Raw genomic sequence first — 23587 nt, forward strand, 5'->3', positions numbered from 1 at the left:
CTGCTTCTTTGTGTTGTCTGCACCTGTGTTAGTTTGCCCCAGCTGTCTGCACTTCCCTCCTACCTTATGTGCATAAGCAGTCTGCTGGTTAATTACAGAACAATCACCTACTAAAGAAGTACAGGTGAATGAGCTTGTCCCTTACTGCCTCGCTTCAAACCAAGACATTCTGCTCGAAAAGGTAGTTGAGCTCAATGCAATGACGCAATTCATTTGTTGTCAAAATGAGTTTTCATCTGCAGCTCCTCACACTGTAGAGGGCCCAGATGTCCCCTCTGCTCACTCTATCTCCTCCACACAGAGCCCTCTGAAACAGCTCTGCCTTCACCTGAAATCTTCGCCGCTGAGCTGGAAAAAATTCAAGGTTTTTTAACGAATGTATGTTCGTTTCCAAGCAGCTTCACTGAACGTGTGAACCTCAGATTTTGCTAAACTAACCTATAACCTATACAATCTCTTGACAGGCAGAATCCTACAATGAGCACAGGTTGTCATAAACTCAAATTCTGAGTTGTCGTATGCCAAATTTATTAACAAAGGGTGTGTTTGTTAAAACACCTACTTTGATGTAACTGCTCACTGCATGTACAATTTGCTGCAGCAAAAGCAAATTGTGGTGCATTATTCAGTGGACTGAAGGGTGGAAGGAAAAAACACTTGTGATGCTTTCTTCCATGGCCTGAGTAACCTGCAAAACATTTACCTGTTGCCCTTGATTAGCTTGTTTCTTTGTATGTCAGGCTTGATGACAACCTCCGAGAACTGCTGCTCCCAAGCCGCTTCCTTAAGAGCAACGAGCCAGTAGAGACCACCCGGTGGATGCCTTTAATTGTCTATGTTAGATATATTGCTAAGATTTGCAACTGATAACAAATGAGTGTTCTATGTCTTGTGTTTATTATTATTATTACTTACTATTAGTTACTGTTGCCTTTCTATCATATCAAAGCAATTTGACTATTCTCCTCTGACCTCGGGCATCAATAAGGCCCAGAGAACTACTATTCAGTGAATATTTTTCTTTACTTTGGTGATTCTCTGTAAACCTGAAAGAAATCCCAGTTTCTGAAATATTTAGACCATTTAGCACCAGCAACCATGACACACTGAAAGTCACTTAAATCACCTTCCCTCCCATTACGGAGCTTGGTGTGAACTTCAGCAGGTGGTTTTGATGTAAAACATTTCTTAAAATGTATTTTCACTTTTGTTACATTTTAGATACCAAATGTAGATTAGTAATGTGTGAATATGGGAGTGCCAATTTCATGAAAAATGAAATTAAACAGACTGTAAAATACACATAAAAGTGAAAATTTCCCTCTTGAAGGGAAAACTAGTTTATCTCTACTTTGGATTTACATGTCAGTTAATACTGCTGCTAAAATCAATAAACACCACTTAATTCAACAGTACAAAATGCAAAATAAACATTTATTGAACATGGTGCAAAAAACTAAAAACAAAAGGAAAACAAAGTGTAGGTATCCAACTGCTCCAGCACATGACGGAACATTCATCACATCATTATGGCTGGAACCTACAGGACCCTGTCCAAAATATGGGAGCTCCTCTTTCACACACTTGAGGAACATAATATTCCTCCTCTGGATGCTCTGTGGTCTTCAAGGAGATTAGTAATCCACAATTTTTCCATCATTTCAGCTGCAACACTACCTGCAAGACATGAAGACCATTAAATCATTACGACTGGGTTGGGGACTTTGTGTCAACTTTCCCTGTGCCTGGGTGCGTTCTTCTTGGTTTGTCCCACAGGCCAAAGACAAGCGTGTTATGTTAACTAATGATCCTAAACTGGCAGTAGATGTGAATGTGAACACAAACTGACCACATGTCGAGGGTGTATCTGGCCTTGTGAGCTGTGTGAGGCTCTAGCCCTCTCGTGACACTGAATTCGATCAAGCAGTTAAGGAAATGGATGAACGAATGGAAGTGCAAATATTTACTGTTTGCACAAATACTTTGGAAATAATTTCACACCCAAGATACTTGCATATGTTTAAATAGATGCTGCAAAGGGCTATACTACCATATGCGCTCCTAAGAAAACTGTATATAGTAGTGTTATAGTAGTGTGTATATATCTCTAATGCATTTAATATGTTTTACCTTATTAGCAGACTCTAATGAACTGATGAGCATGCCTAGCTCATCTCTGTTCATCTCCAAAGTGACAGGCCGGAGGACTCCATTTTCTCGCACATCTAGACTGAGACTGAGCAGAGGCGTGTGGAGAGATGATATCTTATCACTGGACAGAGCTAACTGAAGGAATAGACGAGAAAAACAACATAGAAGAGATGAAATGTCTGTGCTTACAAGGAAATCTGACAATGAGTATGATCTTTGTCAAACCGATGCTACCAGAATAAACAACAATGTTAAGAATTCAGCTCACTGACTCATGCGGCTGTCTTTGACCAGTCAGTGGGATAAAAATTGCCTTCTACAAACACAAATGAAACATGAGCTACAAATGATCCCAGTGTTGCTGACAGGTCGACAGGCCACTGTGCTCTGCCAATGTTTGTTTAGAATTATTTTTGCTTGCCTGAATTTGTGATTGCATAAAATTATCCATATAATCCCTTATCAGTAAAGTTTTATATGGTGGTAGTCATGAACAAGAACAACTATCTGGAAAGGTTAAGATTTCATATTATCATTTGAAATAGTGATAACCACCTCTGCGGGAAAAAAACTTCTGATTTCTATATGATCGAAAACCTCAAAGCAAAACTACTAAAGTTTGGACACACCTACTCAATCAAAACTAAGATGTCAAAACTACAAAATAAAGACAAAACATTTAGCTGATTTATTTGAAACGTAATATTTCAGATTCTAGATGACCCGGTTCACGAGGCTGGGTTTTTTCAGTAACTAAAACATGTTAAGTTTTAGAGCCTCTGCCATTCTCAGTGTAGTTAAGGCTATCACTTGTGTTTTGTAGAGGGAGTGTTGGTACACATCACCAACAACAACTACTACAGAAAGCCATGACTACACTACCAGTAACATGTTTGTTGGAATTTAACAAATATTTTATACAATCTGTAGAAGAATTAATGCAAAATTTCAGCTCTCCAGTTGTAACTATTAAAAATAGCCCTATCGATTCATCAGACTCATTTTTTATTGAAGAGGTTAATGAAGCAGAGGTCACAGAGGCTATTAAGAAATTATCAGATTCTAGGGCAAAGGATGTTTATGGCTTGGATACTTGTTTTATTAAAAAATATAGAGATTTCATGACAAAACCATTGACACATCTTATAAATTTATCAATAAGAAATAGGACATCCCCAACTGACTGGAAAAGGGCTGCAGTTACTCCGGTCTTTAAAGGAGGCGAGCGTGATTTGATATGTAATTATCGTCCAATTTCCATACTCCCTGTTCTTTCGAAGGTGCTTGAGAAGGTTGTGGCAGCACAGTTAATTGATTACTTAGAGACTAATCAACTGCTTCATCCAATGCAGTTTGGTTTTAGACCAAAATTTTCCACAGAAATGGCAAATTGCTGTTTTGTTGAAAATATTAAGTGTAATCTGGATAATGGTAGTGTTGTGGGTGCAGTGTTCAACCATGACATACTTCTTTCTAAGTTGATAAAATTTGACTTTTCAAAGAAAGCAGTTGATTGGTTTGAGTCCTATCTCCACAAAAGAGAGCAGTGTGTGAGGGCTGATAAAGAAGAGTCGTCCATGTTGGAAAACAGAATGGGTATTCCCCAAGGATCTGTTCTTGGCCCGTTGCTGTTTAGTTTGTTTATAAATGATTTGCCTACCAGCTGCCCAAAAGCCAACTGCCAACTTTATGCAGATGATGCAGTTATACACGTAGCACCTGGTGAAGCAGCAGACACCTTAACGGTACATCTAAATGGTGTCCAGCAATGGCTGGAACAAAATCATCTTGTACTGAATTAAAAAAAAACAAAAACAGTTTCTATGTGTTTTTCGATTAGGAAACGAAATTCATCTGATGATTTTAAAATCAACCCAGGGAACGAAGAAATAAAGGAGGTCAAAGATTTTAAGTTTTTAGGAATAATTTTAGATTCACATCTTAAACTTGACAAGCATGTAAAGAAGATCTCTAAGACGGTCAACGCTAATCTGAATTGTTTCAAGTTAATTCGGCACTATATACCCACTTCAGCAGCTCAGTTATTCATGCATTCTATGATATTTTCGCATTTTTCATATTGTATGACAGTTTGGACCCAAGCAGCACCATCTACACTTCAGCCTGTGGTGTCCTTATATAATCAAACCTTAAAAATAATGGATAAAAAAAAAATCGGTTCGGTGGCATCACTGTCACATTTTACAGAAATATAACTTACTTAGTTTTAAGAGTTTTAATCATTGGTGTTATCTTAAATTAGTTTTTAAATGTATAAATAGGATGGCCCCAGAGTGTCTCAGTAGATACATTCAGAGACAAGACAGTAATCGTGTTACTAGGAGTAAGGTGAACGGCAACTGCAAGATATTATATCGCAGATCTACATTCGGTCAGTCAGCTTTTTCTATAAAGGCTTGCCACCCGTGGAACACACTTCCAACCAATATCAAACTGATTACAGACATTAGATCCTTTACATTGAAGGTCAAAGTGTGGTTAAAGGGAAACCAAAGTTGTAGTCATTTTATCTGATGATTTTAATTTTATTTTAAATTATTGTCTATCAATTGTAATTGTATTTGATGTAATTTGGTTTTATGAAAATATATGTTTTATTGTAATATGTATTTATTTAGATTGTGAGCCCAACAAGGGACAATTGTTGTAAATTAGCAGTAGCTATAAACCTGTGTGCGGTACATCAGTCTCATGTCTTGCACTTGAACTATGTATAACTGCACTGTCCCTTTTAAATAAATAAATTCTAAACTATGAATGAACACATATGGAAATATGTAGTAAAAGTGTGAAATAACTCAAAAAATGTTTTATATTTTAGACTGAGAAGCAGTTACAGCTGAACGAGTCTCCTCCTCCTCTACTGCGTAGTACTCACAGGAATCAGACTTTTTAAACAGAGAGCTGATTCCAGACATTCCTGTGCTGGGAGTGCCAGGTCGAGATCCACAGCTGTAAATATTCAGATGCTTTTGCTTCTTTTCATTCAGTTTTGAATGTTAAGCTACGATGTGATATTTAAATTAGAACGATATCTGCAGTAAACAGTAAGTCAGTTTCACTAGCTGGCACCACATCCTGGCTAACGATGGGCGATGAGGAAGTGTGACTGGTGCTGTGGTTTGGGGAAGGCCTCGAAGGGGACTGGCGACGGCTCTCGGGCCGGGCAGATCCCCATGTACTAACGAGAAATGAATGAAGGAAAGGAAGAGAGGAGAAGACAGGGAAAAATGGGGGGGCAGGGTGGGGCATGAAAATGAGAACAGCAGGTATTGGAGAAGGGGGGCTTTTATAGCCTGAGGCCGGAGGGGGCGTGAAGGAGGAGTGGTCCCGCTCCTGAAATTCAGATGATATCTCCACTACATGCTGAAAAATAACGAGTCACCTTAAGTTGCCAATCAAAGTCCTGCAGAGTAGCAGAGGAGATGGAGTTGGTTCTGTCCAGCAGGGCGCAGCGGATCTCCTCTTCTCTTGCTCTGAGCACACTCAACACAACCTCAGCTTGGCTGCTGCTCACATCTGACAACTGGGACAGCACCTGCAACACAATCGGCCAGAGAAGACCTGAAAATCTCACCTAAAAGAACCCCACTCACCATGCATCGAGCTGGACTGTACCTATTATTAAAAGTAAAGACAATTTCTTCCTATATTAAACTAGGGTCACGCTGATGGTTGAAACCAAACATTCAAAGTCTCCGTTTCATAAAAGCTGACTCGTGACATGTAACATTTGTGAAATCTGAACAGAACCAGCTGTTTAAAATAGATTAGTTCTGACATAGTGCTTGTCTAACCTACATGAGCTTTATACAACATGCTTCAATTTCATATTCACCTTTCTCGCTTTTGATCCAGTGACTGCATCAGAGAGAGCAACTTGGGGTTCAGCACCTTCCCCAAGGATACTTTAGCACGTAGACCGAAGCAGCCAATCACCAACCTTCTCTACTTCCTGACTACAGCTCACTCCCACACCTGCTATTCCCACCTGGTCATTCGTCATGTTTTTTTAGCAGCAACTTTGATCACAAATGGCTGTATTATCATGTTGGATGGATGGTAATGCTGAGTGAATGACCAATCGACTGCATGCAGCAAACTGTGGCTAGTTTGTTCAGTCCCTATGTACTCAGAAACTATCATTGCACCAGAAACCACACACTCCAGTTCATATCCTTTCCAACCTGTTTCACTTTCTCACCACTTCATCAGAGATGTTGTTGACCACTGCCAAACGGAACAGAGCTGTCAGCGAGTCCAGCAGCTGCAGCCACTCCTGCAGGCTCCAGGTGGCGCTGTAATCCCCCCTGTGAGGAGGCTCCCGCCCACACAGACTATCCACCACCCTGTGGCACAGCTAAACACAAGGAAATACTGTGAGGATCCTAGTTTGGCGCTTGGTAGTGCGACACATGAAACATTCTACTAGGCCTATTAATTTACATATTTGACATTATTGTGTTGTTCTTTTGACTGCTTCCCTGTAGGGGTTGCCGCAGGAGATCATGTGCCTCGGTTTCACCCCATCCCTAACCTAATCCTGTCCTCTGAGGTCTTTCTGTTTGGTAGTGTGTCATCAGTCACAGTAAGTAGGAAGGATGGAAATGCCCTTCATTTTCTTTGCACTAATAAACACTGCCATCTGTAAGCTGCAACCACCAACGAGTTTTATTTTTTTATATTCAGACATATCATCATTATTGCAAATTTCTTTGAAATATTGCGATATGATTTTGTGGCTGTATTGCCAACCCTTATATAACAACCCTCATGTAATAATAATAATATTACTTTGTACTTTCTTACTTTGAGCCTGCACTTTTTCACTTTTACTTTAAAGTAAAAACGTTGTTCAAGTACTTTAGGTCTTACTGAGTGTTTTTTCACCCAGGCATCTGCACTTCTGCTGAAGTAAAGAAAGTTTGTACTTTTGCCACCTCTGGTGATGACGAGCCAAAAACATTAACAGCACCAAAGAGCCTCCTCTGTTCCTCTCAGCTCGGATGCAAATGAGTCGAAAGTTGCACTTCCCCATAAATATAATTTGACACCTTATCACCAGCTACATCAGTCATGTGACTTTTCCTCCAGCAATCCACCCACGGGCTTTCACCCTTTGTGCTTGATACACGCACCAACGCTTCGGTATCATCTGACCCATCACTACTCAAAGCGCTCTTCACACAAACACATTTTTTTCCTACGACCAACCCTTTGATCAGTATATGACAGATGTCGTGCCAAGGTAGGTTGCTTCCCCGGCGTCGGGAGCGCGGATGCAGTTGACTTCGCCTCCATTGGAAGTTTTACGTTAGTGAAACAGTGAAAGATGAGTGTCGCTGCGTTACCGTTACGTTTGTGGGTTACAACTGAAAATAACACATTTATTGTGTTCACGTGTTATCGGAAAACATATTTCAGCTGATAATTATTTGCTTCCTCCTGTAACTTTACTGTATAAAGAGCTAAAACCTTCAAAATTTCAGGAGTAGTCAGTCATTATAAGAAGTGTTTGTGAACAGAAAATCAAGAGTGAGGGACACTGTTTGCCCCACATTTGGACAGCCCGGCGCGTGCTCCCCATTCTGTCGGGGATACCTACCTTGTCACGACACCTGTCTCTAATTCCTAAACTGCAGCCACCCCATTATTAGTATGGTGCTAGAGGTATAGATGCTCATTCAGATAACACGATGTAGCGAGAACATTCAGAAGCAATATGTGGGCAATGGATGGGCTGCTAAACAAATGCCTTCGCTGAAATATCGGAGCTCTCATGGAGAAATCTAAAACATATCTTAGTATTTACCGAGGTACAATCGCCCGTGGCTCTGGTGGACATTTAGAAAACTAAATCACATTTCACGACTTACTTTTCGGCAGTCCTTGTTAGCTAATGCACTCAGTAAAACCACCATGTTTTCAGTTAGTTCCGCCATCAGCACTACTGATCAGCTGATGTCAGTCACGTGACTTACATGGATGCGTTCAGAACGCTTCGGGAAAAATAAACCCAAACATCGCAATCGCCTCCAAAGAGTTCAAGCAAATAGTTAATAGACAGAAAACCCAGGAGAAATGTTTTATGCGGATATATATCAAGAGTAAAACTGTCACACTGATGACAGCCTAATGATGTAGTGTAGCCGCGACCGCTGAAAATGTGGAAACATTTTCAGGGAATAGCTGCAAATGTGAATTCCCACAGTACTTCCGTCAGATCATTTGGATGGTTCATAGATTAAAGATGGTTCGCAGACTATTTCAGTTAAAGCTACTAACATGCTCCTGCCATTGAAGACAATATGACATTTGTGCCTTTGCATTGGGAATTCGGTTGGACGACACTCCGCTGTAGAGCGAAAGGTTTCGTGGCTGAGCGACTATTTCTCACATCCTGCTTTGTTTCTCGGTACTGTCTGTCGACGATGTGACCGAATCTACAGGCTGCATTTACTGCTGGTAGTAACTTAAAATTGGGCGGCGTGAGGAAATAAACAGCAGGTACGTGTTTTCTGTCGATAACTGCTGGAGAAAAATGTCTGTTTTTCAGATAGAGGCGTGAACGCACTCGGGGACTTTGTCCATTCATTACAGTAGCAACGAACAACTGTAGGCCTCTAAGTTGCTGGACGGAGACACTTTCTTTTGTAGTTGGCCGAGTATCGATACCTCTGTGTAATCGCTTAACACAGCTTGAGTGTACAGCTGATTGTGGTAGCTTAAAGCTGTTTCCACAACTTCGAGTATGGAGTCGTTTAAAGTCTTTACAGTCTCTTTCACTTCTAAGCAGAGGCAGACATTGATACACCCGGGGCTTAGCCTTAAATGGTAGTATGCATGTGTGATGGGGGGATTAATGAAAAGAAAAGAAAGATTAATTGGCTCTGTTTTGAGTTTTGTTCAAAAAAGAATGACTTCATATAGGGAAAAATATATATCACATATACAGGACACCTTAAACTAGTTTTTTAATTAAGCAGCAAGGCAGAACAAGGTCTGGCTGTATCAAGACACGAGGACTAAACCCCAATTCAACCAGACCCAGAACTGATCCGGAATTAAAACAGGACTACAACAGTTCAAAATCAGGACTACTGAGGACTTAACCAAGACAGAACCAGAATCAGAACTAGATGATAGTAGCACTAAAAATCATCATAGACCTGCACTACACTTATTTTTTAATTCTACCAAAGTCCAATATTTAGATTGAGAAAGGTTTATATAATTATTTAGCCTTGTTGTGCAAACAAGCTGCAGAACTTAATAAATGTAGAAGTTGAAAACTAACAAACCTAAAAAGAAACACTAGGTACGAGATACATGAGGACCTGTGATACGCTGATACTTTTGGTAAACAACCATGTGACTAACATGTGTGTCTCACCTGCTCTTGTTCATCTCTGTTCTGTCCTCGTTCTCCTCTCTCTCCCTCTCTGTTCCCCTCTCTCTCTCTCTGTGCTGACAATCATCAAATATACAGTTGAAACCAGATATTTACAGACTCTTCAGATAAAAACACTTTTTTAATTGTAACATCAAATCAGACTAAATGTTTATTTTTTAGATAAATATAAAAACATATTTGTTAACTTTAAGAGTAAAGAGAGAAACTGTCTGTATTTCTTAATTGCAAATGGCACCAAATTGTATTCAAACTTGAGCCACACTTATGGAGCTCCACAGTTCTTTTCCTGGTGTTTTGGTTGACATCTCTTGATGTTCCCATGTCACAGAAACAGCCTCTGTGTTTTGCCTTATATGCATCCACAGCTGTGCCACCAGTTTACTCACATGGACTCTACGAACCTATCAGAAGCTTCTTCAGCTCAGAATGGAATCGTCTGAAGTTTCTTATTAATTAACAATAAACTTAGTGTACATGTACTCCTACATTTGATGAAAGTGATAAAATAGAAGCTCTGTCTCTTTTTATTCTGACATTTAACTAATTCAAAATATATTTCAATATTTATTTATCCAAAACAAAACAAGTTTACTCTAAATTGATGTTGTGCAGTAAAAAAATGTTCTTGTGTTTTCCATAAAGTGTAAATATCTGGTTTCAGCTGTGAATATACTGCTGTGTATTGAAGTTCCTCTTGTTTTGCATAGAAATATACTGAACAACATACAAAGCATAATATATAAAATAACATCTACCAGAGTTTTTTCTTTGAAAGAAGCTCCTTATGTCCATTCTTGTATATCAGTGCATTACTGAAACCGATTTATTTAGCCGTGGAGGGAAACAACTGAAAATATGAAATAAACACACGTGTAAGCTAAGACTCTCTAAAGAAACAGCATTGTTGTTGTTCGGCTTTTCATTTGTTGATTCACTTGAAGAGCAAGTAACGTAACATGGGTCAAGTGATCACTTTGATATCTTTCATGATTCACCGTCATATTTACATTATTTGTACAGTACGAATGATTTGCTTTGGTACCTGGTCGAACTTCAGTTCTCCTCTGTCTGCCTGGCTGCGTTTCTCCAACAGCTCACTCGCAGGCAGCAGCTGCCCCGCCCCCTCGCTCAGTCGCTTAGTGCCTGAGCTTGGATCATACCAATATTAGGGGGGATTCACGCACAGTCGTAAATTCCCACAGTGTGCACTATGTGCTTCGAATATTGTGTGTAGTTTTTGTTTTATACACATGTCAGCCAGGCATCTAACTATGAAAAAATTACACTCCAAAAGACCCCGGGCTTCTGAAAAAACAACCCGGGCTAAGTTGTGCAAACAGGCGTGGCCCCGAGAGTGATTTGGAAAGATTTATTGTGCAAACCACAACAACACTGATAACTTCAATAACAGAACCTGTGAAGTGTGAACAAATTTGATGGGCTTTGAATATGTGTGTGTTTGAGAGAAACAGATAAATGGATTGAGAGAGGATGTGTGTGTCTGTGTGTGAGTGTTTGTAGAAAAAATATTGCTATATGAGGATTTTATGGTAGATTTTGTGTGTGTACATTTTTCTTCAGGAAGGTGTGGAAAGGATGCAGAATTTAAGGATGACACAAGGATTAATAATAATAATTCACAATAATCCTTAACATGCCCGGATCATCCAGTTAACTTCAGTAATTAACTTTCTCCAAACCATCAACGTGTATTTCAGACCCCATTCCTACAAGACTGCTCAAAGGAGTTCTACCATTAATTAATCCTTCAATCTTAAATATGACCTATTTATATCTATTAATGGGCAACATACCACAGACCATTCACTTAATAAGCCATAACGTTACCCAGCAGCCTTGGCCCAATTAAATTCTTGAAAGAGTAGTTATCAAACAGCTTAATGATTATCTGCAGAGGTTTTAGAACTCATTAGAGTACAAAAAGCATTAGTGAATGTTAATATGATCTTATGGGCAAGAACAGTGGACTCATCTCTATGCTTATCTCTGTAGACCTCAGTACAGCATTTATTACTGTTGACCATCATATTTTATTACAGAGACCAGAGCATATTAAAGGTCATTAGCTAACGTGTTTGAATCATATCTGGCTAACAGATGGCTAATATCTAATCCAGTTTGTTCATGTAAAGGAGGAGTCTCCTCCAGACACTAAGTTTAATTATAGAGGGTGCTGCGCTAGGCCTAATTCCTAATAATGTACATTACACATGCTCCCCTTAGGCAGTATCATTCAAACGCATAGCACACATTTTCATTGCTATGCAGATGACACCCAGCTTTGTCTGGTGACACACTGATTGAACTGGAAACATGTCTGAAACACATTAAGGCCTGGATGACGACCTGCTTATAAGAACTAACAATCTGTGATGTTGAAGCAATAACGTGCAACTAAAAGCGTGCTTTTGAGGTGAGTCCACTTAGAAAAGGAATAAAAACATTTCAACATATTTAAAATGCATTAATAAGTAAATAAACACACATTTTCTCTGTCGGGGCAGCAGGCGCTCTGCTGCTGGTGGCAGCCCGGCTTCTTCACTTACAATCAGCCAAAGTCGCTCCTACAGTTAACCTCTGGAGTAGCTTGCACATCATCTTCCTGTACATTGTCTCAACAAATTTTTCAGTGTTTTCCTGAATTGGCTGAACCAAAAAAAGAAAGAAAAAAAATTATATTGCTTATTTGTTTGTGTTTTCATTTTTCGCTATCATTGCGAACCCTCCTTCAGCTTGTTTTATTCGTTTTGTATCATTTTGCTGTTGTGAGGAGGAATGCTTCTAGCTTTACATCCAGGTACAGAGTGTAGATGTGCCAGTCATTCCACTCAAAAGTGTTATTTAATGTTTCATACTTTTTTATACAGCAAATGGGGAACTGAGATCCTCTGCTGTTGGCAATAAATCTGCCATTCAGATGTGCTACTAGCATGTCAGGCCTCCTCTTAGATGCTCAGAGTTTCCGTGTATTTCCAAACTGACATTGTATCATCATGAAACATAAGGGGAACTTCTTTAATGGCAGGATTCTCGTGGTGTCACATCGTTGGCATTATGCTTTTACCCCATTGATAAGAAATAGTTTTCCTTTATCATCTATATTTTTACTCAGTCAATATGTGAACGTCTGTATTTATCAACACAATACACTCAAAATTGACTTCATCTGGTTATCATGCATAAGGAACCTAAAATCTTTACACACACACACACACACACACACACACACACACACACACACACACACACACACACACACACAGGTTTGAATGGTTTAAACATCAGAATTATTCAATTCTAACGCTTATATTCTTATTCAGTTTTACTGAGTCTTGATTAGATTCCTGATTTGATTAAAGCAGGATTAACTATCAGTAGAAACTCACACAGTCACAGCACTCCGTGTTACGTTACACCCACAAAATCTGGATTTGATCAGAATCAGAATACTTTAATAATCCCTAAGGAAATGATGCATGTTACAGTTGCTCCAAGACAACAACAGTAACACACTAAACAAATTAAACAATACAATATATTACAAAGTTTAGAGCGAATTCTTATATTTTGTAATATATATAAACAAGTAGTTCAATATAAATATCAACAATATTACATAGGCAATTGACATTTAACTCTAATCTGTAAAATAATAATTTTGTCGTTTCTCCTTCTAGGATGGTGACTTTGTAAAAGATCATCGTGAAGCACACAGAAGCCAAAGGCCATAAAAAGCCTGGCCTCGGTACCCTCACAGCCTACCTAGCACATCTGCTGCATAGATGGAGCGGCTGCGCTGGGTGCAGCAATGCTGTCGGCAGCTGCTAGCAGGAGACTCAAGGCGGGGTTGGTACTCTGATGGGCTGCTCAACAGCAGCTTGCTGGACACCCACAGCCCTCGGGGGAGGGTCTGTGGGAAGCAGAGGACGGTATTTCCCCGCAATGAGCGTCACCAACAGGATTATGAACGTGTATCCAGAAACTACAAAAGCAATGCAATCTCCACTACCAAATACACCTTCCTGACTTTCATTCCCATGAATCTGTTCGAGCAGTTTCACAGGTCAGACCTGACAGTTATTTTGTTTTTCAAACATATATATATATATATATATATATATATATATATATATATATATATATATATATATATATATATATATATATATATATAACCATTTTTGCTTATCAGCACTGTACTTTTCATTTCTTTGATTTCCTGACTTTTAACAATTTTAGTTACTACAGAGGTTGAATTTAAATTCTTTACAATTTGAGATTTAGATAATGTCGAGCTTCTGGGAGGCTCACCTCTTTGTTAGCTGTGTGATATGTTGTGTCTATTACACATCTTTTCAATGTAGTCTTTGTGGATTAAATTGAGTCAACTGTTGTTGGTGCCATATAAATAAAATTGAATGAAACTGAACTGAATTGATATGTAAACTGGATTAACAGAAGATCCGTACTGGTTATCCAGTACAGCACATCCATTATAACTGGTCACCACTCATTTGGCTTCACTACTGCAGTGACTATATTTTGTTACTTCCATGTACTAATTTGCTCCTCTCTCTGTAGGGCTGCAAACCTCTATTTCCTGTTCTTGACATTGCTAAACTGGGTGCCAGTGGTTGAAGCCTTTCAGAAGGAAATTACTATGATTCCTCTGCTGGTGGTTCTCATAATTATCGCCATCAAAGATGCCCTGGAAGACTTCAGACGCTACTTGTTTGACAAGAAGGTTAACAACAATGTAGTTCGAGTATTCTGTGGGTAAGTGAACCTTTTAGTTTAAGGACCAGTTCATCAGGAAATGCAATTTTCTTACTTGCATTAATATAGATAAGAATAATCCGTGGACTAGAATAGAATAGAATAGAATAGGCCTTTATTGTCATTGTACATTTACAGCGAAATAGTGGGTGCCCCACACCAGCTGTGCTGGAATAAAATATAAATAGCAATCAGGAGAAATCTTTACAATCAAGAGGGATATGTGAGGCACACATTAGAGAAAAAGTTGCATACTGCTTGGAAGTAGTGCAACAAAAAGGAGTCCTTATGTGAGCGGCCTGAGTGATGAGGGTAACTCAGATCATCAGGATTCAGATTGGTGAGATGAGTGGGCAGGGGTGGGGAGTGGGGGGATAGTGTTTGGTAACCAGAGGAAGAAGCTGTTAGTGAGTCTGGAGCTATGGGACCTGATTGACCTGAGGCGCCGACCGGAGTCCAGCAGATCAAACAGGTGGTGGGCGGGGTGTGAGGGTCGCCTGTGATGGCGCTGGTTTTCCTGAGACAAGAGGAGCTGGCGATGGCCTCAGTTGTGGCTCCTGCGTAACAAACATCCAGGCACCCTAGGAGGAGAGCACGCTCTCTCCACTGAAGAGCCGTAGAAAGCCAGCAGCAGCTCCTGGTCCAGGTTACTCCTCCTCAGGACACGGAGGAAGTGCAGCCACTGCTGGGTCTTCTTTACCAGAGCGATGGTGTTTGTGGGTCCACCTAAGCTCTGTGGAGATGTGGGTGCCCAGAATCCTGAAGGTGGAGACAGATTCCACCCGTTCTCTATTTATAATGACAGGAGCACAGATTGCAAAAGTACAGACTTTGTTTAGTTAAGTAGAAGTACAGATACCTGTGTTAGAAAATACTCCAGTAAAAGGTCCTCATCATTGAAAGAGTGTCCACTGGCCTGTAGGTGTAAATAGACTGCAGAGTCCTGGCCTGACGAGGTGGCTCTTCTGTGTTGTGCCATCCTCTTAGCCAGAGGTTGTTTGGTTTCCCCGATGTATAAATCCTGGCAATCCTCCTGCACTTAACAACTATGTTACTCTGCTTGTGTCGGGGGACCTGATCTTTGGGGTGGACCAATTTTTGGCGCAGTGTGTTTTGGGGTTTAAAAGCCACAGAGACCCGGTGTTTAGAAAAAATGCGTCTCAACTGCTCCGATACTCCTGACACGTACGGGATCACTACAGGTTTTCTCTTGGGCAGCGGTTGTCCTTCTCTCCTGGATCGGCTGGAGCTTTCTTTAGGAGCCTTCCCAGCTTTGACAAAAGTCCAGCTGAGATAACCACATTTACTCAGGGCCTTCTTGATGTTCTTCTGCCTCCCTGGCTGCTGTGTCTGTGGGGATGGTGTTCACTCTGTGTTGTAGCGTCCTGATGACGCCCAGTTTGTGCTCCAGTGGATGATGAGAGTCAAACCTTAAATACTGATCTGTATGTGTAGGTTTACGGTACACATCAGTTTTAGATGTCGCCCATTACTGATGGAAATCTCACAGTCTAAGAAGGCTAACCTGCCACTTTTCATATCCTCCCTTTGATGTCTTGGTCCACCAAGTTAATGTGATCAGTGAATTGTGCAAATGTCCTGTTTATCAGGTTGGGGAAACCTGCAGTCAGCTGAGATTGAAGAAGTCCCATTGACGTATCAGTCTTTACTTTGAATTCTCTGCATTATTGCTGAGTACTTCTGAGTACTTTCATGCAACATTTCAATAACACAAGTTTGTATATTTTGGTATGCAGGACATTTCACAATATGAAAAATGATCAAAACAGATAATAAACAAATCCCACGTATGATCCATCTCTGAGTGAAGTTAGCGCTCTTTCTTTTCTCTCCCTGTCAAATACAGCAACTGGACCTTTACCTAGCAACACACCGTGCGACAAACTGCAGACAGTTTGTGTGTTTGCTGATGTTTGTTGAGCTGATAGAAACGGTGAATTTAAAATGACCTGACACTTAAAAAGAACATCACTCCCCTCATACTTCTTCCTCTTCTATCCCGCTAGCTAGATTTTGTAGTTCCGCAAACACAACAGGACACCTGCACTCATTCTGGCCCTCTAACTCCAGGGTATAAACGCTGTAAGTGATGCAGCTGAACCAAAAGTAACCAGTCTGTTTTGAAGTAGAAAGTACAGATATTTGTTTCAAAATGTAGGCAGTAAAAGTAAAAAGTTAGCAGAAAAAAGTAAAGTACAGATGGCTCAAAATTTTATGTACGTACAGTAACCAAGTATTTATACTTTGTTGCTTCCCACCTGTCTGTGCCTCATGAAGTCCGTTAGGAGTTCTTTTGTTTTAAGGACATTCAGCTATACTAAATGAATGAACTTGTTAAAGTGCTGCCTGTAAAGGTGTGAGCTGGGCAGGAAGTGAAGCTTTCTGTATTCTAATGCTCATCTGGTCGAGCCTTCCTGTGTGGAGTTTGCATGTTTGCTCTGCCCACAATCAGCTGTTTTTGCAGCAGTATTAATTTTCTGTGCAAATCTTATAAAGCTAAGCAGTGACAGTGCTCAAGCCCTCTGACTGCTTTCTTAATCCTGTGCTCATGGCAACCACAGCATTCATCACTGAAAGCTTTCACTGCACTCTCATCAGTCAAATGAAGACATGCTCAGTCTCTTATATAACCAAGGTCTGAAAAAGCTGAGCCTGGCTCTCAGTCACAATATACATTTAAAAAATAGATGGTTTCTGTAACCTCTGCCAATGGGGACATGGGTGCTGCCAGTGACTGCACTGTAGATCTCACATTTTACAGTCAAACATAGAAAAACAATGTAAAACTCCTTCTGCTCAGTGGACAAGGACTCATCTGATCTTAAGGGGACTGTCAGGAAACAATCTTTGCTTTGTGACTCTGCTGTCTGGTGTATCTGATCTGTGTTTTCTGGCAGTTGTAAAACTTGAACTTTGAGTTTCTTTACAGCACTGCTTCCCTTTAGAGGAGTGGCAGTGAATTCTGTAAGACTGTCAGCTGTCTTTTGATCATTCCCACCTTGCCTTCCACAGCCGTGATAGGTATGATAGGAAAAGGAAAACAGTTCTACAGCAGGATGAGTAAGAAGAAAGAACAGAATAAAAGCTGAAGGAGAATATTTTTCAGATTAGAGCTGTATGCAGTCATGGAAAATTAAGGCTTACGATTAGGGACAAATTGACAAACATTATCGGCTGCAACAGTGGACTCATGAACAGCACGGAGCAACCATCCTGCCCTCATGCTACCAAGGAGCACCACCGGATGAAGAGGACCGTGGTACCTTCCTTCACAGAGAATGAGGAACTGAAGGAGCTCCTACAGCTGTATAAAAGCAACAAGATCCGGACAACAAAGTATTCCTTTCTGTCCTTTCTGCCCAAGAATGTTTTTGAGCAGCTCCACCGGTTCGCTAACGTCTACTTCATTTTCCTTGCTGCACTAAACTTTGTCCCTGTTGTGGAAGCCTTTCAGCCAGAGATCGCTCTGGTTCCTATTGTACTGGTGCTGTCATTAACAGCTCTGAAGGATATCTGCGAAGATTACTGCAGGTTTAAGACTGATTGTTTGATCAATGGGCTTCTGTGTCGTGTTTACAGCAGGTAGGGTCAATTTTATTATAATGGCCCTGAATATACTGGTCCCTTTAAAGATGGTATGTTTTAATAATAATAATAATAATAATAATAATAATGGATACTTTATTGATCCCCATGGGGAAATTACTTGTTTTTCTCTGCATTTGACCCATTCACTCAGTGAAGCAGTGGGCAGCCCACTAAGCAGGCGCCCGGGGAGCAGTGTGTAGGGACGGTACCTTGCTCAGGGGTACCTCAGGGTAGCCGTTAAGTGGATTCGAACCGCCGACCTTCCGATCATGGGGCGACCACTTTACCTACTGAGCTATCCCTGCCCCATGTTTTGTCATGTCAAGCACTTCAGTCACTTAGCTGTAATATATTCGTAGGTAATATAGTATTAATTAATTTTTTTACAGTTCCTATGGTCACAGATGAACCTTGAAATATCACAGCATTGGCTAAAAACATGTACATATCAACTATATTGTAGTCTACAGGGAAATTATGCATTAGTGTATTTCACCCTGCTCTGTGCTGTTAAACCAGATGTGGTCAAAGGTGGGTCAAGACTTCCACTAAAGCAGGTTCCACAAAACAGGAACTGACAAGTCCAACAACTCTTTGGATGTTTAACTTTTCAGAAATATTCATAAGTAACTTCTAACAATGTAACTTATATTTGACAAAAAACATGACAGTGGGTTTTACAGAAAGCAGCGTTTACAGTATTCACAAATAAACTCAACTTTGTTACTCACTTCTGCTGATTACTAAGTACTAATACTAATTTTCAAGTATTTGCACTTTACTTGAGTATTTATGTTTCTGACAACTTTTTACTTTCACTCCCCACATTTCTACACAAGTATCTGTACTTTCTACTCCTCACACTTACAAAACAAGTCATTACTTTAAGTTCAGCTGTATCATTTATAGTTTATACTCAGGGCTTAAAGTGGGGCAAAGGTGTTGTAGTCAGAAGTACTCGTCTAAAAAAAAGAAAAGAAAAAAGTTGTGATTGCTGCACTTCAGCATCTAGCCCCACAGAAGAAGAGTGAGCTTGGAGGGAGCAACATTTAGTTTTTTAACTGTTAGAACATTTCAAATGCAACATTTCTAATATTAGCTCAACATCACCAAACGACGAATTGTCTGTGTGCAGTTTGCTGCACAGTGTGTTGCTAGCTAAAGGTCTAGCTGCTGTATTTCTAAGGAGAGAAGAGGGATTACTTCACTAACAGATGGACAAAGTTGCAAGAAAGACATTGCAGGAAAGAAGAGAGATCAGATTTAAAGCTAACGGCTGCTCAGTGACAATTAATAAACCGCAGATTTAAAGAGTGCATGTAAAATAATCATTTTTCATTACACATATATATTAGGGGTGCAACGATACACTAAATTCACGGTTCGATACTTTGGTGTCACGGTTCGATATCTTTTCGATAAAAAAAAAGTTCATGCCTTTTTAATTTGTCATTTATTAAAATTATAAATATGTATTTTAACTCATAAGTACAGTTTTTAAATTTAATGTTGCTGAAACAAAAAAATAATGAGAAAAAAAAATCGGATCGAGAAATCACTCATCTTTGGAAAAGAGAGTTTATTACAGAGAAATGTCTCCTTCCAAAATAAAAGCTATACTATACGCTTCTTCTGGGCTATATTCTCAGCAGCATATTAAACATATCAGGTCCCCATAAGGAGAATCATGTGCTAACGGCTGTCTAAATGACTCGGGTAAAGTTTGTAGCATGCTTTAATTGGAATGTTTCCGTTTCGTTTCTTTTTTTTTTGTTGTCGCTCACAGTTCATGTGGTTTCTTTCTTTCTCTTGTCTTTCACTGCTGTGGTCACCTACTTCCCCACTCACCTACAAACAACACCCTCTATTTCTCCATATTTTCACAACACGATCACGCAAACACATCAGCTCAACGGCAGCACATTCACAACAGCCTCACAGCACGCACAGACTTGCAGGACACATAAGCAAGCCACGCTTGTTCATATTAGTGAATATTCACACACATAGTCAGACTTATGGAGTCTCTCACCACACTTCTTTTTCTCTTTCTATTTACAAACAAGGGATGTTTCCATATTCTCTCCACCTGTCTAAACGAAACACCCAGCATACATCATTAGACATACACGCACAATTATGGGCATGCTGAGGTTTGTCACATGGAATGTAAATGGAGCTGGCACCAGAGGAAAGAGGTTAAAAATATTTAACCAGCTTAAAAAACTACAGGCAGATGTTGTTTTATTACAAGAAACTCACAGACCTGTCACAGGTTTAAATGAACTTAAAACACCTGAGTTTCCTAACGTGTTTGCAGCCGGTTATAATTCTAGACAACGGGGAGTAGCAATTTTAATACATAAAAATGTTAATTTTACAGTACTCGATACAGTTATAGATCCAGAGGGTAGATTTCTAATTATTAAACTATCAATATTGAACAAAAAACTATGTATTGTTAGTATATATGGTCCAAATGTTGATGAACCCTCATTCTTCCACGGTTTTTTTAGTGCACTCTCTGAACACCTTGATTGCACACTCATTCTTGGCGGTGACCTCAACCTTGGACTAAATGAAGACATGGATAGGCTCAACACAACAGGAACTCAGCGTAATTGGCAGTCCACAAATATAATCAAACAGTATATGAACGACTTTGGTCTTTGCGATGCATGGCGCTCTCTTCACCCCACCAGTAAGGAATATACTTTTTTCTCGCATGTTCATCACTCTTACTCTCGTCTGGATTATTTTTTGGTCAGCAGCTCACTGCTGTGTGACATTTCAGACACTGAGATTCATCCTATAGCTGTCAGCGATCATGCTCCTGTATCTTTAACACTAATGCACAAGAATAATACTACGCCAAGTAAAAACTGGAGATTTAATATATCACTACTTAAAGATGAAGACTTTATTAAATACTTTAAAAAGGAATGGACTTCATATTTAGACTTTAATGACACTCCCGGAATATCTGCTTCTGTTCTATGGGAAGCAGGGAAAGCTGTGATGAGAGGTAAAATAATTTCTTTCTCATCACACAAAAAGAAAGAAGAAAACAAAAATATTCAGGAATTAGAAAAAAACATCAAATCACTAGAAGAAGCCTACGCGTCCCACCAAGATCAGGAAACATTGAACAAAATATGCAAAACAAAACTAGAATTAAATGAAACTATTAATAAAAAAACACAATTCCTTATACAAAGACTTCGCTTGCAGAATTTTGAACACAGTAACAAATCAGGTCGATTTCTAGCTAACCAGCTAAAAATAAATAAAGAAAAAATAACTATATGTGCTGCTAAAGATTTATCGGGGAACACAATATATGATCCTGGAAGAATAAACAACATTTTTAGGGATTTCTATGAAACTTTATACTCACCACAAATAAACCCATCTAAAAATGAAATTGATCTGTTTCTTGACAACGTAACTCTTCCAAAATTACTAGACAGTCAAGCAATGGAACTGGATTCGCCACTGACGCCAAGTGAACTCCAGGAAGCCCTGATAAGTATGCCCAATAATAAGGCTCCAGGTCCAGACGGCTTCCCTGCAGAATTCTACAAAGAATTCTGGACAATTTTGGCACCAGTATTCCACAGCATGTTGCAGGAAATCGAGGAAAAGGGCAGACTACCACCAAATATGAATTCTGCCAACATTAGTCTCCTGCTAAAACCAGGCAAAGACCCTTTATTTCCCTCAAGCTATCGTCCAATTTCTCTTTTAAATGTAGACCTTAAAATAATCTGCAAAGCTCTCTCAAAGAGATTAGAGAAAATGACCCCCCTCTTAATTCATCCTGACCAAACTGGTTTCATAAAAGGTCGGCACTCCTCAACAAACACTCGTAGATTACTTAATTTAATAGACTACTCATACGATAAAAACATCGAAACCATAATATTATCTCTAGATGCAGAAAAAGCATTTGACAGAGTTAACTGGAAATTTTTATTCGCAACTTTACACAAATTTGGTTTTGGAAACTCTTTCATAAACTGGATAATATTTATACAATTCCCCAACGGCTCGTATCAGAACAAATGACCAGACATCCTCCAGCTTCTGTCTCCTGAGGGGCACCAGACAGGGATGCCCACTCTCCCCCTCACTTTTTGCAATTTTTATCGAACCTCTAGCAGCAGCATTTAGACAGGCTACAACAATTAAGGGCATAAAATGTAAGAACATAGAACATAAAATCAGTCTCTATGCGGATGATGTGTTGCTTTTTCTGCAAAACACACAAACCAACCTCTCTGAGGTAATTACTTTAATAAACTGGTTTTCAAGAGTTTCAGATTATTCAATTAACTGGCCAAAATCTACAGTTCTCCCCATTAACTGCTCCTTCCATAATTCTTCCTCTGCCCCACTGCAATCCGGAAATATTAAATATTTAGGTATTAATGTCTCTCCTAAGCTTTCAGACTTAACTAAACTAAACCACATCCCACTTCTAAAGAAAGTAGAAGGCGATCTGACTAGATGGAAATCTTTACCCATATCACTCATGGGAAGGGTCGCCACTATAAAAATGATGATCTTGCCAAAAATAAATTACTTATTTTTGATGATCCCTAACAAACCATCACAAGATTGGTTCAGATCTCTGGATTCATATATTTCCAAATTCCTTTGGAAAGATAAACCCCCGCGTATTAGCTTAAAAACGCTACAAAGAACCAAGGATAGAGGAGGATTAGATCTGCCTAATTTTCACCAATACTTCTTAGCCAACAGGCTTCAGTTCATCTCAGAATGGTTAAAACATACCTTCTTAGTTGAGCCCTGGCTAGATGTTGAACAGGCACTATGCAAGGATCTAGAGATTTCAGACCTACCATTTATTAGCTCAAACATCAAAAGACATGAATGCTTTAAAAGTATCAACATCAGCTTTTCTCTAACAGCATGGTGGGAGTTTCTAAAAATAACGGAGTCTTCATTAATCCCATGCAAACGTACACCTATCTGGAATAACCCTGACATATTACAAAACAATAATATGATTAATTTCCCAGAATGGAGTTGTAAAGGAATTAAATACTTAGAACATATATTAGAGGGAACAGAATTTATTCCATTTGACAGACTAGTTGAACAATATGGGATCAACAAGACAAGGTTTTTAGAATATCAACAAATTAAATCCATAGTAAAAAAGAAATTTAACCTCAGTCAAGTTGAATTACAAACACCACTAAGTGCGGCACATTTTCTTACTCTTAAATCCCCCAAATTATTATCTAAAATATACAGAACACTTTCTAAATTAGATGAATCAATATCCCTTCCTACTGCAAAGTGGGAAGCAGATTTATCAGTCAACCTAGACCAAAACTTCTGGTCTCAGATTTGCTTAAAAACTTTTAAATTAATTAAAAATCCCAGTCTGCAATTAATACAATACAAAATACTTCATAGAGTGCACTATACAGGTCATCGGATGTTCAAGATGGGCTTTACATCTTCCAACAACTGCTCACACTGTCAAGGCAATACACCAGACAATTACATCCACGCTCTTTGGTTCTGTCCACCAGTGCAAAAGTTTTGGCGCGAGATATGTGA

General features: G+C 39.4%; 2 protein-coding genes across 2 annotated transcripts in view; one reads left to right on the forward strand and one right to left on the reverse strand.

Annotated features, from left to right (window-relative positions):
* Window positions 1–1451: 1451 nt before the first annotated feature.
* commd8 (COMM domain containing 8) lies at window positions 1452–8114 on the reverse strand. Its single transcript, XM_085343230.1, has 5 exons — window positions 8049–8114; window positions 6377–6532; window positions 5558–5710; window positions 2131–2286; window positions 1452–1677 (listed from the first exon to the last, which is right to left on the reverse strand). Exons 1-5 carry the CDS (start codon window positions 8112–8114, stop codon window positions 1657–1659), a joined length of 552 nt encoding a protein of 183 aa, XP_085199356.1. The 3' UTR covers window positions 1452–1656.
* Window positions 8115–8424: 310 nt separating this feature from the next.
* The window catches only part of atp10d (ATPase phospholipid transporting 10D), a 47818-nt gene continuing 32655 nt past the window's right edge, over window positions 8425–23587 (forward strand). Inside the window, exons 1-3 of the mRNA XM_085343700.1 lie at window positions 8425–8679; window positions 13285–13670; window positions 14189–14383. Of these exons, the coding sequence (XP_085199826.1) occupies window positions 13390–13670; window positions 14189–14383 (476 nt within the window). The 5' untranslated portion in view covers window positions 8425–8679; window positions 13285–13389. The remainder of the gene's footprint in view (window positions 8680–13284; window positions 13671–14188; window positions 14384–23587) is intronic.

Source organism: Diplotaxodon limnothrissa, linkage group LG19 (assembly GCF_057381915.1).
Source record: "Diplotaxodon limnothrissa isolate DT_005_m linkage group LG19, D_limnothrissa_male_GT1.1, whole genome shotgun sequence".
NCBI lineage: Eukaryota > Metazoa > Chordata > Actinopteri > Cichliformes > Cichlidae > Diplotaxodon > Diplotaxodon limnothrissa.

What these genes read in the sequence shown, in the direction of transcription:
- commd8 (XM_085343230.1), bottom strand. Translation starts at nt 8,114, where the DNA reads ATGGCGGAACTAACTGAAAACATGGTGGTTTTACTGAGTGCATTAGCT. An exon ending in ACAACATCTCTGATGAAGTG is followed by an intron (nt 5,711 to 6,376) that starts GTGAGAAAGTGA and finishes ATTGTGTTGCAG; the next exon opens with GTGCTGTCCCAGTTGTCAGA. An exon ending in CATTAGAGTCTGCTAATAAG is followed by an intron (nt 1,678 to 2,130) that starts GTAAAACATATT and finishes CATGTCTTGCAG; the next exon opens with GTAGTGTTGCAGCTGAAATG.